Source organism: Necator americanus, chromosome II, assembly GCF_031761385.1.
Source record: "Necator americanus strain Aroian chromosome II, whole genome shotgun sequence".
Classification (NCBI taxonomy): domain Eukaryota; kingdom Metazoa; phylum Nematoda; class Chromadorea; order Rhabditida; family Ancylostomatidae; genus Necator; species Necator americanus.
Genome location: NC_087372.1, coordinates 28,233,805 through 28,251,488, shown reverse-complemented (window position 1 = coordinate 28,251,488; position 17,684 = coordinate 28,233,805). Strand labels below are relative to the sequence as shown.

Sequence of the window (17,684 nt, the reverse complement as noted above, 5' to 3'; positions counted from 1 at the left end):
ACAGACAAAAGGACGGACGGACGGACGGACAGACAGACAGACGGACAGACAGACAGACAAACAGACAAACGGACGAACGGGCGGACGGACAGACAGACAGACAGACGGACGGACGGACGGACAGACAGACAGACGGACGGACGGACGGACAGACAGACAGACGGACAGACAGACGGACGGACAGACAGACGGACAGACAGACAGACGGACAGACAGACAGACGGACAGACAGACAGACAGACAGACAGACAGACAAACAGACAGACAGACAGACAGACAGACAGACAGACAGACAGACAGACAGACAGACAGACGGACAGACGGACAGACAGACAGACAGATAGACAAACAAACAGACAAACGGACAGACAGACAGACAGACAGACGTACAGATAGACAGACAGACAGACGGACAGACGGACAGACAGACAGACAGATAGACAGACAGACAGACGGACAGACAGACAGACAGATAGACAAACAAACAGACAAACGGACAACAGAAGAAGAAAGACAGACAGACGGACAGACGGACAGACAGACAGACAGATAAACAGACGGACGGACGGACAGACAGACAGACATACATACATACATACATCAAATTTTTCGTGCCTTTGAGAGAACCAGAACAGCTACAGAGATCAAAACTTGCAGTTGAACATTTTTCCTGATGCGCTATCAAAATATGTTACCAAATTTCCCTACCGCACATAACGTAATCTCACAAGTAGAGAAAGTGTGAAAATTTGGCTATTGGTCAATATCTGCATGACCTCGAAAACGCAAAATCTTCGTCTAGTTAACTCGCCCTTGCTTGTCCTTTTCCGTATTTTCCTTTTTCGTATTTTTTTACGTTACTCACGTCCACTCCAATGTAATAAAATTCTGTAGTCATTTTCAATTAAAGTTGGTGTTAATCGCTGAAATTACTTCTAAATCTCACCAAGATGCAGCAAGTAATGCTGTCAATACTGTCAATACAATTTCAGAAAAACCCCTGGGGGGGGGGGGGGAATATTTTTTCTCAGTAATCCCACAGATTGGACATCCCATTGAAGGGCCTCCGACGTTTCCCTTACGATTTTTGCAACATGTGGCCGAGCGTTGTCGTGCTGAAAGACCACTTTGTCATGTCTTTTTGCATATTGGAGGCGTTTGAGCTTCAATGATCGGCTCAATTGCATCAATTGTTGTTGGTAACGTTCCCCAGTGATAGTTTCGTTAAACTAGAGTAGTTCATAGTTAATCACTCTGACCTGATTCCACCAGATGCACAGCATTAGCTTCTTTCCATGAATATTCGGTTGGGCCGTTGAAGTCGATTTCACAAAGGTTGACATGGTTGGAGCGCAAAGAAATTATGTCGCTTACACTTTAGCAAAATGACATGTAATGATTTTAGAGGGGAATGATGACGCCTTAAAGCCAATATAAATACAAATGGTCCGATGCGATTTAGTGCTAGTTGCGCAATGTTTTGTGAATCCCTCAAAACTTACTTGTACTCCCGACTATGTTCACTGATCTGAAGGCATTGGTGACGTCAGCGAAGAGTAGAAAAGTGCAGGTCACTTTTTGGTTGAGGGATATGAAAGCTATTAAATCTCGACAGATTTTTATCTTCATTTCAGACTGAACCGCTTCGAAATCGCTATTTAATTTGGTTTGGGAATTGTCAACTCAAATAGGAAACATCATCAACATTCGACTTTCATTCTTCAGGTAATACATCTTTTGTTCGTTTCTTTTAAGAATAAACCAAGTGCAAAGAACAAATTGGAGCACGACCCGTTAGTATCCCTGTTTTCTTACATGACTTGATTTTTAATCTCATAAAGACACAGCTCGAATTATTACTTTTCTTTTGTTTTTGTTTTCCTTGTTGCATCATGAAATCTTTCAGCGTGTGTTGGAGAAAGGAAATTTTGGTCGTATCTTCTACGTTTAAAATTCTAAGCGTCTCCAGAGGCGATAAAATTGTCAAGAATTTAGGTCCGATAGAAAATTCCACTTTCTAACTTCTAAATCGCATTAATCCGAGTCCTTTTGTCGTAAGTCGTGCAATCACCTTCATATATCACCAGTAGGTAATTAGCAATTATTTCCAGCCCTCTGATTATTCTTTCTACACTGGCAACATTTTTAGACTAACATTGCACTCATGAAGAAATAACAGCAAAGTTCTATTTTATTGTTGAAATGTATTTCGAACGAACACGTATATATATATCTTGTGCTTTTTCCTGCCAAAGCACAGAAGTAGATTGAAGCGTTTTCAATATCCTTACTTAGATACTTAGATGGCCTGTCTTCATTTGACGTGTGGGTCCAGCATCTCTTCCACTAGTTTCGTTCGCCATTACCATCCAAGATGTGCTCAAGTTTCGCTAGTGATGTTGACGAGATCCATGAGCCGTGTCCAGGTGAGCTGTCAGCTGGTCCATCCGTGCAGCGAACACGTCACCCTATCTCGTCGGCGGTCTCTCTCTAGGGCGTTTAGCATCTCTCCACTCTAGCGTTCCTTTAGTCCACCTATCGTCGATACTTCTCATAGTATGACTGGCCCATCTATGCTTTGCTTTCAACATAAATTCCGCTGGGTCACGAGAACGAGACACTGCTTTTAAGTCAGAGCTGCGAAGGCGCCGATTGAACTTCAGAAGACAGCTCTCAAGGGTTCTCTGAGTAGTAAGTAGTTTCGTAGACGTGGCAGCGATGTCAGACAGAGCGCTGGAAGAATTGTCGAGTCAAACAGATGGGCACGGAGATCCTAGTCCTTCAGTTGGTCCGTAGCGTAGCTTCCCCGTATCTCCGTCGCGGTAGGCGTTCCTCATAAACTGTGTCTTCATTCTGTTTATTCGCAGCCCTATTCTTTTTCGGCTTCGTTCACTTCCTTCCCTCGGGATTGACGCAGGAGTTGATGAACGGAAAAGGACCGAGTGGAACCTATCCGAAGTTATTTTCATATCACGACTAGAAGAGGTGCGAGTCCCGTCTTCGCTCAGCAAGGATGTTAGCGAAATATTAAAATGCTCGGATATCCCTGCGGCACTTCCTTGGACTCGTTCTTCTTGGTGCTGCTTCCAAAATCTTCTTCTGCCCGTGTTTTGAAAGATTCTCCTGCAACTCTTTTCTGCAGCCAATGTTTGCTAATAACAGCTCAATGTGCTATGCATTCGGACCAAGACTCAATGTCCCTCTTCTTTCCAACAATTCCTTGGTGGTCTTTGAAATTCGATCCAAGTTCGTTTTTCGCAGCTTCGAGACACGTTCAGCACAGGCTCGTAGTCCTCTGAGCAGCGTCTCGTAGTCTACGTTTGGTTCCTCCTCGATGTAAGAGTCACCTTGGTACAAGAAGTCTTCGAGTACACAATCGTCGTGGACGACTACTTTTCTCCTTCGTTGTCGATAGCAGATGTTCTTTCCCATCATGTGGCTAAGTCGTATTTTCGCAATTAGGAGACGGTGATCACAACCACTACAAAGGAATGGTAGTATCGAGACGTCAAGTAGACACATCCTCCGATTGGTGAGTATGTGGTCGATCTCCACACTAGTCTCGCCATCGAGCTATTCCCATGTCCACCGACGATGATCTTTCTTCATGAAAAGAGAATTCCCATAAAGAGGTGAGCGGCGGACAACAGCCTGGCGAGACGATTGCCACTTTCATTCCGGTCCCCTAGTCCAAATCTTCCAATCCTGTATTCCTCTTCTGTGGCCTTCCCTAGTTTTACGTTGATGTCCCCGACAACGAATTTGTAGAAGGACTTTTCGTTGAGGATCACTTACTCCAGCTCCTCGTAAAGCGCGTCCAATTCGGATTCATCAGCTGCTGATGGTGGTGAGTAGCAGTTGATGATGCTGATAGTTTTTGGCGTGAGGGCAGAGACAAAGAATGGCCAGACGAGGCGACAGGATCTCGTGAGAATAGACAAGATGGACGACAGATGGCTGCAGAATAAAACAAACACCGCCTACATTTTGCGTCGGGACCTTCTCTCCACAAATGACGAGTGTACCGTTATTCATCTAACGCACTTCTCTCCTTCTGCTCTTGATCTCTTCCAGAGCAATTGAGTGGAATTTAAAGCGCTCTGCAGCCTGTGTCGCTTTGGTTCAGAATCAAAGACGTCCTGAGCAACCTGAAATCTGATCACCTCTCACCGATCGCCATACCGTCCGACGTCTAAACGACAGAGTCCAGTGTGCAGAGTACTGAGGCAGTGATTGTGATGGAGTGGCAAAAAGACTTTATCCCGAACTAAGCAGCCCTGCCAAGGCGAGCTTAACCACAGATCGTCGCCCAACTTATATGGATAAGAGAGCCACCTTGCGAGGACGGTGGTGAATCTTAAGAGTGGTTTACTCTTAGCTAGCATCCGATTCCTAGGAATGTTGGATGTGTCAAACTCCTCAGTATAGGATACCCTGCCGGAGGACGAACCTCAGCAGTGCATCACAGTTCGACGCTCAGAGTCACCTCCACTCCACTATCGGTCGGTAAACTGCTGTGGAAGGTTTTCAACGAAAATAGTCTAGCACTGTTCTATATTAGTACAAGACTAGAGCAGACTTAAGAACAACGACTAGGTTCTGAGGATGTTTCTGGAATAATCAGTGGTATTAGCACTTGGTATTTTTTCAAACCTAAGTATTAATATCTGAAGACATCTGAGAATCCAGACAACGCTTCTGTACTGCACAGTTGAAATAGCGAAATCTGAATGAAATGAACATAATATGGCTATCAAATCAAAGGTGAAATTTGTTGAACAAAGCATTTATAACTGCACTTTTTAAGCAAAAAAATTGACTGCAACTTTTCTGGGTGTCCCAACATTCCACACTATGTAGTAGGGACGCTCCTTTCCGTCGATAATACCGTTTCTTTTTTTACTTTCGGTGGAAAATTAGAAAACCAGGACACAGCACACTTATTTTCATTTCCATGCCTGCTCTCTACCACATATTTACATCGAAGTGCATAAAGGATAAAGTGCATCGCGTTCATCAGGGGATGCACCGTTCGACTTCAACTTTGACTTCGTTTAAGGTTTATGAACGCGAATGCATGCTCACAATGACTTGCGCGGGCTAGCCAATGTATTAAGTCAGCCTTTTTCTCTCCCAGAGAAGTATTTTATCAACCCGAAATTTGGTTCGAAATACGGCGGGCTCGAAAATCCGACCGATCATGCAGCCACAGAGAAAACTGCGCGACACTGGTCCATCTTTACAATAAACACTTTGAAAACAGAAAGAAGTGAGTTCGAAGTTCTCATTACTCTACACACGAGCAAGTTTAGCTTTTGACACTGCTACACTGAATTATTGTCGTAGTGCTGATGGTGGTAAGAACATCCCTGCTAAAAGAAAGCATAAATTGAAATTAATAAATTCATCTCCACTACTTCAGCTTCCATAATGTCTCAAAACAGTGCAAACATTCTTATGAACCTATTTTTCCTGTGTAACCTATGGGTCCTCTCATATTACAGAGAATCAGATGACGGGGATCACTACTGCTTCCTTCCAAAAGAGCAATGTGAGTTATTAAATGGAACACATACAAAAATTTTTCACGGAGTTTTCTCCCACGGTCTCTGAGTTTTCAAGTTACAGTTGTTCGAGGTCTGCGTCAAAGGCATAAACAATTTACGATAGCGTTAGATATACGATACGATAGATAGATAATTTACGATATTTACGATAGTTTCTGTGGCTATGATACGTTGATGCTTTGCTGGCTCATGATCAGGGGTCAGGGGTCTCAGCATCATTTCTCTTCGTTCCTTTTGTAGCACTCATCATCTGAGAATGTTGCAACTTTTGTGGCTGATGTTGAGGGAGCTCATTAGGCCGTTTCCAGCTGATAGCTGAGCTCCATTAAGCGAAAAGCCAAACTCGTAGCCGATTTGTCTCAAAGACACTTTGCATTTTGTTTTATCCACTCTGACATCATCTAGTCTATTTATGGTGAATTTTTCTCACGATCGTTGTGAGGACCCTTCAGAACTACCATTAAGAATACCGAGTGGTAATTCTGAAGGTCTTCATTATGACTTTTTCTGTCTATACCTCCACTTCAAAGACTCCCAGAATGTTTTGGCATAACAACAAAACTAAGATTTATAAGTTTTCAACGCACGAGGAAAATCTTTATCCACCACACCCTTTGTTTATGTCATGTCAGATAGGCGCAATCCACAATGCACTTATATGCAGCGATATTTGTGGAACTAATTACACTTATCTCTAACTTCCATTCTTTGACAGAGGAAGTGAAATCTTTATATAGACTTATTTTCAGCGAATATTATTTCAGACTTTGCAGCGGAGCATCCGGTGACTTTGAACCCGCAACTGCGAAGCTGTCTCATGAAAAAAAAGTTGCTACCACCCTTCGTAAAATTCAAGCAACGCTATGTGGTATGTCTCACACCTTCGAGTTTCTCTTACGTTGGAAGACAATTTCAAATAGGTTGCGCCAGAATACAAGTTAGGAAATTGCTTAATCGAGAAGGTGATGAGCACGTTCCAAGTTAGATTATTCTGCTATTTAAACAAACCGTGGCTGTTCGGAAAAGGCAAAAAAGGCATTACTGGTGGGAGATGGGAAGACAGGTATGACATTTCTTAATTTTTTGAATACATTCAAAGCCTTACAAAAATACAAAGCTTAGTTAAGTAAACTCATAAACTCATACTTAAATGGCCCATCTTCGTTGATCGTCCGATCGGCTGGGTCATAAAGACATGACTTTCCCAATAAGTCGGAGTCGGCTAGGTATTATATACACCAGTTATTTTTCAAAAGACAAACGCTCTGTAAGTAGCAAGCAATTTCTTTGAACTGGAGCTGGCGAAGGTCTGGTCCATGAATTGGTCCGCAGCTTCTCTGTTGTAAAGGTTGTCCGCTCTATTTTCATCCTTCTATTCTCTTCTACCTCCTAGTCTCGCAACAGTATTGTTCAAGGATACTAATCTCATGATGTTCTATTCATGGAACGTTAGAAATTTATAGAAATATAATTCTATAAAGTCTTCGGTGTTTTGGGACATTCAAGTTGTTTTCTCTAGCTCCTCATAAGATGGCTCCAATTCGGATTCGTCAGCTGCTGATGTTGGTTAGTAGCAGCTGAAGATACTAAAGAGAGGCGTAGAGCGTGTAAGGGAAGAAAGAGCGGTCGAATTGACAAGATTTCATAAGAGCCGGCAAGACGGATGACGGACGAATGCACGGCAGAAACTTACATTTCATAGCGGAAACATTTCCCTACAAATAACGAGTGTACCATCATTAATCTACAAGGTGTCACCCCTTCTGCCTTGCTCTTCCACCGAGCAAACATATGGGAACTGACGCACTCCGTAACCCCTAGAAAGGGACTGGCCAGTTGTCTTAGAATATTGTTCTCGTGATGTGACAGCAAAATCTGAAGTCGTTTCCATGATGATTCACTTCGTATTTGTGTTTTCTGAAATAATGGAAACGGAATGTGATTCTGGAAAACGAATCAGCTGAATCACTGAAGAGTACATATTGAACGTACGTGTGGCTTAAATGATTGTCATCGCACTGCTTGAAGAAAAATTGTTTTTCAGAAGTTAACTTTCACTGTTCGAATATGAAAGTGAAAGAACTTTTTTCAAAGGCAAAATACCATGAGATTGACGGTGTTCTCTATGAGAACCTGGCGTAAATGGTGTAGACTACACTCAGTTCTCCTTACATCACATGAAAAGCAATGTGGGACACGGCCCAAAATGGGATTGAATTTTCTTGCTGTCACTATGAGAAGTCATGGTACTGCTCTTGTCAGCATACAGGAAAGAGCGTCGAAAACCCTGCAATTGTACGCCCGCTCGCAGCTCGCGATCTTGCCCGTTATAAAAGGCGCTTCTAATTTGTTTCCAATTGCGATAGAACGTCTAGTTCGTGTTACAAGGTAGTGACTGCTATCTTGAAAGGGGTGTTTTCAGGACACTGTCTGCGATGGGCACCTAAAGTGGTTGACAGTGTTGACCTTACGAGCTCGTCTAGGTACTCTTTGACTAGGCTACATAATCCTCTTCCTGCTTCGCCAAAGTACTCAACCGCACATAATTGATAATTCCACAGTAGACACGGGTACGGACTAGCTCCTTCTTCATTTTTGCAGCAGCATGCCTGAAGATGTTGGTGTGACGTGAATTGAATTGAATTGAATTGAATTGAAAGTGACATTGAATTGAATTGACATCGACAAAATCACCACCAAAGCCTTCTGGAGGTGCTCTATGAAAATGCTTGTGATAAAAAGATGAGCGAAAACGCATTGAAGTAGCTGGCTGAGAATAGTAAAAGAAACCGGGATATTCTGTAGGTGGGACCTCCAGTATTATACTTATGATAGGTCTAACCTTGAAATCACCTGTGTTGTTTGAACCAAATTCGTCAGCGGCGAGCTTGTGGGTGTTGATTAGGACGTAAAGAACTGGAAGGATGGGCCAATCATATATTAGGCGCGTGACAGCAGTTCTTCGTAATCCTGCCGATTTTGCAGTCTGCATCCATGTTGTGTTCAGAAGGCGGTAATGTTGCTTGGAAAATTCCACCAACAACACCGAAAACAACAATGGGAGGAACTGGGCTTGATCACGTTCACCCTCGTAATCAACACGCCTTACGCTATCTTTTCGTGGAGAGACCCTAATATTGGTTATTAAGTGGTTACGCTTAATAATTAATAATTAAGCTTCAGTCTACTACTTCTAGATAATCAGAGTTTTAATTGAGTCAGTTGTTAATCAGCTCCTCGGTATCTGAGGTTACCTGATCTGATACCTAAGCTGACCTGTCAAATATCCGCTTTCTCTAGTTTCTTTTCTTTGCGTTTTCTACAGCGAGAACTATTTTAATGTGTCATTTCAAGAAAATGATAACTGGGCTAGCACTGCCAATTCTACTATGAAATGTGTACAGGACTAATTTTGCATATGTTTTTTTTGTTTCGATGCACTTTCTGCTGTGTGAAATTTTTTTGTGTGAAATCTGAAATGGAAAACAACGTTCAAGCTGGACATAAACGATTGCTCTAAGTTGTCGTTTCCCAGTGAGTGTTACAAAAAAAAGTGAAACCGTATAAGCATTTTGTACGCGTTTTCATCTTGTGTAGGAAGCCTTCTAATGAATCAATTTATATAGAAATCAGTTCATATTTTTACGACGCCAATTGTTCAAGAAAGGAAAGTTATTATGCAAGTTTTGCGAAAGAGATATCGTATTTCTTACTGGTCTGACTGATTTTGCAGGCAATATGTAAAGAGAACTTCTGTCGTACAATAACTTGCAAGATATTGAAACATCAGAGAATTCCGTTCAATTTATCATCATTTAATAGTTCTAGGCTCTGCAAGGAGGGGAGTTTTCGAAAAGCATCAAAAGGAACAGTTTTGCGTTCACTTGGGAACGATCCTATATTTTTTATCGTTACTCGGAATCCTTTACAGCGATTTGTCAGCGCATTTATGCAGTTATGTATGAACGAGTAAGTGATTTGCAATAATTGATAATTTTATCTCTTTTCGTGTGTGCTGTAGCGTTGATGGATTCAGATACACTTGTAAGAGACAGCTGAAAGAATAGAAAAAGAGAGAAGGTTAGGGCAGAGGTCTTGAGTGAACAGTGGCCTGACTACATTGTTCTCTCTGAAGGAGATCCCATTTTGATCTGATGTTTCAGGGGGGTTGCTGGCGTTTGGTAATAGGCAGTTGACATATCCAGATCGATGAACCCAAACGAGCCCTGTACAGTGCTCAGCAATTCCGTGACCAGCGACTTAAAATGGATTCAATTGACGATAGACTCTCTATGTGGTGCTGCATTAGTACCAGCTACGCACCTCGATCTGAAGTTCACGGCTTCTAAAAAATATGCTATGGGGTTACTGCGGTTGTTTTTCAATAGCACAGTAATGTTTAATTTTACACAGGATGCACCTTTATGCTGCTCGAAATAAGTGACAAAAGCCATAGAAATCACAAAAATCCGTAGGAAATTTCCGCTGGCGTCTTGTTTAAAAACCAGAAAAAAGTCACCATTCAACACAATGAATGTGAAAAAAGTTGGCACAAAGGTAGTTGGAAAGCCCAATGAGATTATTTTGTGTTCTTCGATGTCCAAGCTGTCCAGGACTGTATCTGGGGTCATTTATATCGTGAGAACCAATATAACATCTATCATAGTAATCAAAAATTGAAAAATCAATAAGGGAATAAAATTAAATGGCATATAAATTAAACTCAACTTAACTTATTAAACTTAACGTCTTTCGAAGAGAAATTCGAAATCAACCTAAACTTCTCCTCGTAGCTAACTTAAGCCCTCTCAAAATGAAGAACCGCAAGAACCTGAATTACGGAACACTGACCTATTGTAAAAACATGTCTGAGATTTGAGCAACGAGTCACAAAAAACGCCTTGTTAAATTTGTTTTACTAAAACTCCCTTCATCTTTAAATTTAACGTAAGTTAGAATTATTATTTAAGTATTTCTGTTCCACATTTCAAAATATTCCGCAAGAGGCGACACCTGTCTCGATATCGGATCCCACCCAGAGCCCCTTCCAGCTATCTTAAGACTAAGAACTGCTAGGAGCCTCTTCGCTGCTGGCGTTGCAGTCAAGCAGACAAGAGCAGCGAGAGAACCTCTTACCGAGTGCGCTACATCCACCCGCAATATCTCGCATACTATACTGCGGTACAATTGCAGTACGGATGTACAGTTTATCGAGAGTTTGGATGTTCACAGCTGGTACACGAAAAACCACGAACACACTGGGATTTGCGGCGCAAATTTGCTCGCAGAGCTCTGCAACTAGATGTAGCGATCACTGGCTTTTACACAGACAGCTCGCTTGTCAAATAAGAAAAGGGCATGTAAAAGGTGTGGGCGGCAGGTGAAGAGCTTCCCGTAATTTTTCAGGAAGTTATGTTTTACTGCAGATGCTTGCAGTGAGAAAATCTACTGTTCTGATGGTGGCCGAGATATATCATGTTTTCTACCGAGACTCCGCGATCTACTGTTTTCGTACTACCACAATCCAAAAAAGAAGTATTCGACTGAAGGGCCGCTTCAAATGTCCCATTTTGCTCCAATGACATGGTAAGTACTACATTCATTTGTTAAGGTGCTATAATTGTTGTAATTCAGCAACCGAAAATGTCAACAGAACTTGCTGATTCTTTTTATCCATGAGCAATGCGCTATCATGAGGACATACAGAAGCATCTACTGTTAGCGTAAGCTTGTATCGAGGCAGTGGAGCGTGTGCCGCGCTGCCGGTAAAAGGTTCCGAGGTGACTGCAATCGTGACTTTCATCGCCCCAAGGTCGACAAATTCATACCAGACTTGTCTGAGAGGATAAAAAAAAACTGCCTTAGTGCATCGACTAACCTACGCAAGTCATTCTAAAGCTGCATTGAGGTTCACAAGTCTCAAACAATTCTGAATTAAACTATAGAAAAACGAAAGGGTAGGCGCATCCCCATTATGATTTATCAAAGTCGTCCACTTTATGCTTTTTATCCTTTTTATCCTTTATCAAGGTGCTGCATTGCATCCTCGAAGAAGTAGTGGGGTGATCCTCCTTCTCCGAGAGGCTCTTTTGCTCTTAATTTCTATAAATTTCTTCTTTAATACAGTAGTTTGTGAGTAGGTTAACATGATCATAGCGAAAAACTTTCTCATCATTTTTGCTATTTGCTTTACTCAAAGGTGGTTTTAGGGCCTTGGTTCTTGATGATTTAGATTCTGCGTTTTTTTTTAAAGTAATTGTGCACGATTAACACTTCCATAGTTGAAATACAAAGAAACGGCTTACCACCTCATAGTGAAGTAAAGGTGAATCTGAGAGTCAAACTAATGGAGATACTTTCTCTGGTAGTGTCTCATAGCTGCGAAGGATTTCATGATCTCCGACATTCTCACGTTTACAGAATCGAAAGCCCAGCAAAAAGTTAATCACTGCTAGGATTTCCAACCGTCTCGGTAAGAATGTCACAAGGAGTTCCCTGTTCATTGTAAGTAGGCGATGACCTGTGGTGAAAGCTAAGCTCGCTGCGGCAAGGCTATTTAATATGAAGAAAGCAGAAACTGATCAAATTCTGCTATTATCATGTGAGAATAGTACGCTAATACTCCTAGTCACATTGCCTTCACAGAGTTGCAGAGTGTATCAAAGTCCTAGTTTCTTGCAGATTGGTCGGTGCTCTGCAAGAAACCAAGGGCAGAAGAAGCGTGCAGCGTGGAACCATGGCATACTGACCATTGGCGGAGAAAAATTCTCGTTATGAAGTGAAGGTTCCGCTGCGCCAAAAATCCATAAACATCATCAACTGCTACTCATTGGCACAAGAAGTTGATAAATCTGAAATAAACGCATTTTATGAGAAGCCGGAGAAAGTTTTCCGCAACGAGAAATCTTTCTACAAAGTCGTTGCCAGAGACATTATCGTAAAACTAGGAAGGCCTTACGAAAGAAGTAGAGGACTGGGGGATTTGGGTCAAGGGATCCTAATGAATGCCGTAATCGTCCTGTGAGAGCTGATGTTTTCCAACTGCCTTTTCCTTGCGAACTCTCTTTTCACAAAGAAAATCATTTTTGATGAACATGAGCCATCAAGTGGATCAAACGGCACGTTTCTTGCGGAGGTTGGCCAGATTCTAACACCCGAAGTGTCGTCCGTGTACGATCTCCTTTTTGTTCTGATCTGTTTGAATACCGTCTCTTTCTCTGCGAAAATATGATTTAGCAACAAAAGTAAAAGAGGAACTGTTATCGGCAACGAAGAAGAAAGAAATAACACACGGCGATTGCATACTCAACGACTTCTTGTTGCGGGGCGACTGACACACCGAAGAGGACCCAAACGTGGACGATGGCCTCCTCAGAGGCCTATGACTCTGCGTTGGACTTGCTTCAAAGTCGCGCACAACAAACTATGAACAGATTTGGAAAGAAATCAAGGAGTTGCTTAAAAAAGCATTTCGAAGATTGATCTAAATGCATTACACTGAGAAAATGGTGGGAAACCAGCTGCAGAAACGTTTTGCAGAAATACCCTTTGAAACTCAGAAAGAAGAAAATTCCGGAAGCAGCACAAAGAGAGGCAAATATAAAAAAGTGAATTTCTTCCTTGGAAAGAAATTTTTGTGGTTCCATGCATGTTTTTTCGTTTTCTTTTTATTCAGATTTCGAATGTATATTGGACTAAGAAATCTTTGAAATTTCTTTTCTGTGGATGGGTATGTTGATCGTTGTGTTAATTCCTTTAACTTTGTAACATATAATCCTTCATAAGCGTGTCATTACTGATTACGCGTTTTCACATTCATACCTCACAAAACTGCAAATTAAGATTATCTCAGCGATGTTTCTTGACAACCGCAGTTTTGTTTGGGATGTTCATCAAGCCTGATACGTTAGCTGTTCTTGCTATCCTTTCAAGTCGAATATGAGTCGTCTTATTGTAAACCTGAGTCCGTTATAACAACCACTGGTCCTTTTTAGGTACTGCTCTTCATTTCCTTTTTTGAAGTTTGTACGCGTGATTCGTCACGATATGATTTACTTATAATTCATAACTATGAAGAAATTACAATTGATCATATTCTTAATAAAGTTTATGACAATATCTTAGAGATTAAAAAGACTCATAACGATCAATATTATTGTGATTTCTTGGATATAAGTATTTCAATAAAAAATAATAAAATTTCAACTATACTATATAATAAAACGGACTCCTTTAATTTTCATGTCATTAAGCTTCCACATGCAAATTCCAATATCTCCGAACACGTTAAGATGGCCACAATATATACAGAAACTTTAAGAATCTCTAATGTTTGCTCTCATATTGAATTTTTCACTAATAAACTTATAGAAATGAAAGTCCAACTAGGTGATAATAATTACTCACATAACTTTATATATGCTGGTATTTTCAAATGTTTGTATAAAAATAAAGCTATACTCTATAAATTTGGATTAACAGATGATATTAAGAGTATTAATAAATTCGTTAATGAAGTAGTTAATGGGCGTACATGATATTATTTAAGGTTGTGCTTACGTTAGGTTATAATTATATAATATTACTAGTGTTACATTTTTCCTTCATGGTTTATACTATACATACTTTACATACTTACTTGCTAGTATTAATACTACTATTTATAGGTCTTATATCTTCATTTATCTTATATTTACATATCTCTTCTAATTTAAAATGAATTTACTTAACTATTAATTTTAATTTCCAATTGTATAACTATTCTCTTACTATATAACTAATTTTTCCAATTGTATATTTATTCTTCTTTACTTCATACTTATAAGGCCCCTACATACTATTTATTATAGTAATAATGCTTACTAATACATCTTTTAAAAAATATCGTGCTCTAATGACAGTTCTTAAAGGACACGTTACGCTGCGTAACTGAGTATCACTGTTGGTAAATTATGATTTGGACTCCTATTTTCTTTTTTAATATGTATTTTCTTACATCATTTTCTTATTGTTATTTTTTTATGCCATGTTAATATTTTAATGAAAGTTTTGTTAGGACTAGCCTTCCTCACCTACTGAGGGCCCCCCAGGGGGGGATTTTTTTTTTTTATAGTCTAGGTAGAGGGAAAAAGAACCAATTAAAAAAAAACCTCCTTTTTTTTATAATTTTAGCCTTTTTGCTTCAAAGTCGCGCACAACAAACTATGAACAGATTTGGAAAGAAATCAAGGAGTTGCTTAAAAAAGCATTTCGAAGATTGATCTAAATGCATTACACTGAGAAAATGGTGGGAAACACCAGCTGCAGAAACGTTTTGCAGAAATATCCTTTGAAACTCAGAAAGAAGAAAATTCCGGAAGCAGCACAAAGAGAGGCAAATGTAAAAAAGTGAATTTCTTCCTTGGAAAGAAATTTTTGTGGTTCCATGCATGTTTTTTCGTTTTCTCTTTATTTGGATTTCGAATGTTAATTCCTTTAACTTTGTAACATATAATCCTTCATAAGCGTGTTATTACTGATTACGCGTTTTCACATTCATACTTCACAAAACTGCAAATTAAGATTATCTCAGCGATGTTTCTTGACAACCGCAGTTTTGTTTGGGATGTTCATCAAGCCTGATACGTTAGCTGTTCTTGCTATCCTTTCAAGTCGAATATGAGTCGTCTTATTGTAAACCTGAGTCCGTTATAACAACCACTGGTCCTTTTTAGGTACTGCTCTTCATTTCCTTTTTTGAAGTTTGTACGCGTGATTCGTCACGATATTTTGCAAAGAGAAGAAATGGCGAAGACATACGATAGCTTATTCAAAATTGCGGGTGTTCCGATGCAGCAAAGATCATATATCCGTTCCGAATTAACGGGTAGGCTTCCTTACGCCCTTCACATTCTTCAGAAAATGTTGCTCTGATCAAAAGAATGAGATTTTGGAGCGATCTTCCTTGGGCATGAAAAAACTAGCAAATACTTACATTAATGTTCCTTTGAGAGAATGTTGATTGTATTAATGTTATTACAACATTATTCCAATTCGTACGCAAATTCTCCCGCACAGATGATGGTCGAGCTGTCTATGCTGCTATATTTTACTCATTGTTTGTAACAGAGAAGCTTGCTACCATCTAAACAGTCAATTTAGATAGCTCAAACCTATCTTTGTTGTTTTTGAGACTACAGTGCAATAAAAGGGAGACCAGATCAACCACCTCAGTCAAAAGGAAGACCATTTCGCTTCATTTTCCCTTCCTAGACCGCTCCCAGTTCTTTCCTCTTTCATTGATGATCTTCTAAGCAGATTAAGGTGCTTTCATAGCCAGCGCCATTTTGACGTGGCGCAGATCACACAGCGGAGGCATAGAGTTTGGGTGGTAGACTGCGGTACAACGCGTGGTTCTGCTCATCTTTCTCAAATCGTGGTAAAAAAAATGCCGTGGAATATGCCGTTTTAAAAAGATTTCAGTTCCAACGCGTCGTCCTTAAGCACCCAGTGAACAACTGCTGGAGAGACTGGAACGTGTACATAGAAGCAAATTTTAACGTGCCTTGTAGGAACTAAAGCGGATCCCACACCGCTTTTCTTACGACGATTAGGGAAAGATGAGCGGAACCACGTTGGGTCTCGCAATCTACTATTCGAACTCCAAACTCTTGCTGTGTGTTTCACACCACGTCGAAATCGTGATTCGCTGCGTTTTACGGATTTACCAATAAGCAGACTATAGACATAGTCTCGTTTGACGCGTTTTGTCCATAGAAGGCAGAAAAAGTACGGAGCCAATTCTGGAATCAGCACTGAAATCTTGCCGCAATTCAATATGTAAGTTGAGTCTTAATGGTATTTGAAGTGGATTCGTCTGCACATCCTTTCTTTCGTCAGAATCATAAGAAAGCTGAGGGAAGCAGCTGCTGCACTTTCCATTTTTATCCTCCTTTGAACAAATTATTCCTTAGACTGAGTGTTCAAAATAAGTATTTTACAAAATTACAGCAATTTCATGGACATTAGTTCCCTAATGGCCACAGATTGAAGGTGATTTGCTCCAAAAAGTTTTTTCATCCGCTGATTTTTCTTTCATCTATTATTCTGAAGAATTTAAACGTTGGTGGAAAGTGGAGTATGCTCCTGTGGTGGGCCTTAGGAGTTTGTGCTGACGATTACGACAATTTACGTGCTGTTTAAAGGCATCACTCCACGAATCTGAGGTGGTACGGATTTCAGGTGGAGTTTTCGGCATAGTAGATTCTGGGTAGGAGAGTGATTCCGTCCATTTCTTCCTAATTGCCGTAAAAAACGGTCCGGGAGATACGGTTTTGGGCGTTCTGGCGCACTTTTTTCTACAAGGAGTTCGACTGGAGCGCGCTAGCCTTGTGCGGCGCCGCGTCTTCCGGGCCGTTTTTTACGGCAGTCAGGAAGAAATGGACGGATTGACCCCCCTCTCCTTAATCTACGATCTCGTATACGAATACCCCACCTGAAATCCGTACCACCTCAGATCCATGTAATGATGCCTTTAAAGTAATCTTTCTAAAAAGGTTGATATGCAGAATTAAACTCAACTCTTTTCTAGGGGGCCTCCCTCCTCATGCGACATGGAACAAAGCAGATCGAATCGACATCCAGAATGAATTGCTCTCAAACAATACTCTTTTAGAGATCTTCTTACAACTATACTACCATGACTTTGTTATTTTCGGTTATGATTTCCCAACGCCCCGGTATACGCAGTAAACATACAGTACATACGTGGAGCAACTGTTACTCACGAACACTTATTCCTGTGCTACTCGTTAAAAACTGTGCTCTCCTTTGATTTTTTCTGCGCAGAAATATGGTCGGGCTTGTAATGTTTCTCACTTGAGATGGATATGTTAACATAATTTTAATCCATAGAGGGTCCCAACGTTGATTAAGTGTACAAAGCACAGGTCTTATCTGCTCTGAATCAATTGCATCTTCTTTTCACATTACAAAGGCAGTTATTCGATATTTCTTTTCTTAACGAGAGTGAAATAATGTAGTGGAGAACAAAGGCAATAGTCTCGAAGAGGTTATATCCCATTTTTGGATGACTCTCTATAAGAACTTCGTGCATATTTTTAGTACGTAGCAAAGTTA

The 17,684-nt window shown here is 40.6% G+C and overlaps 2 protein-coding genes across 4 annotated transcripts; one reads left to right on the top strand and one right to left on the bottom strand.

The window, feature by feature from the left end:
- Positions 1–1,516: 1,516 nt before the first annotated feature.
- Positions 1,517–17,297, top strand: RB195_019738 (uncharacterized protein; the record flags this gene model as incomplete). 2 transcript variants are annotated; one of them, XM_064187736.1, is made up of 7 exons in its annotated part: positions 5,980–6,043; positions 6,332–6,435; positions 6,488–6,630; positions 9,396–9,536; positions 11,004–11,153; positions 15,281–15,432; positions 17,137–17,297. In XM_064187736.1, 7 exons carry the CDS (start codon positions 5,980–5,982, stop codon positions 17,295–17,297), a joined length of 915 nt encoding a protein of 304 aa, XP_064043618.1. The 2 variants fall into 2 exon arrangements, with proteins under 2 accessions (XP_064043617.1, XP_064043618.1); XM_064187737.1 differs by lacking the exons at positions 5,980–6,043; positions 6,332–6,435; positions 6,488–6,630; positions 11,004–11,153 and adding exons at positions 1,517–1,570; positions 4,429–4,502.
- On the bottom strand, positions 3,172–3,522 carry RB195_019739 (uncharacterized protein; the record flags this gene model as incomplete). Of its 2 annotated transcripts, none has more annotated exons than XM_064187738.1 (1): positions 3,172–3,522. In XM_064187738.1, one exon carries the CDS (start codon positions 3,520–3,522, stop codon positions 3,172–3,174), a length of 351 nt encoding a protein of 116 aa, XP_064043619.1. The 2 variants fall into 2 exon arrangements, with proteins under 2 accessions (XP_064043619.1, XP_064043620.1); XM_064187739.1 differs by having other exon boundaries at positions 3,172–3,435.
- Positions 17,298–17,684: the final 387 nt, after the last annotated feature.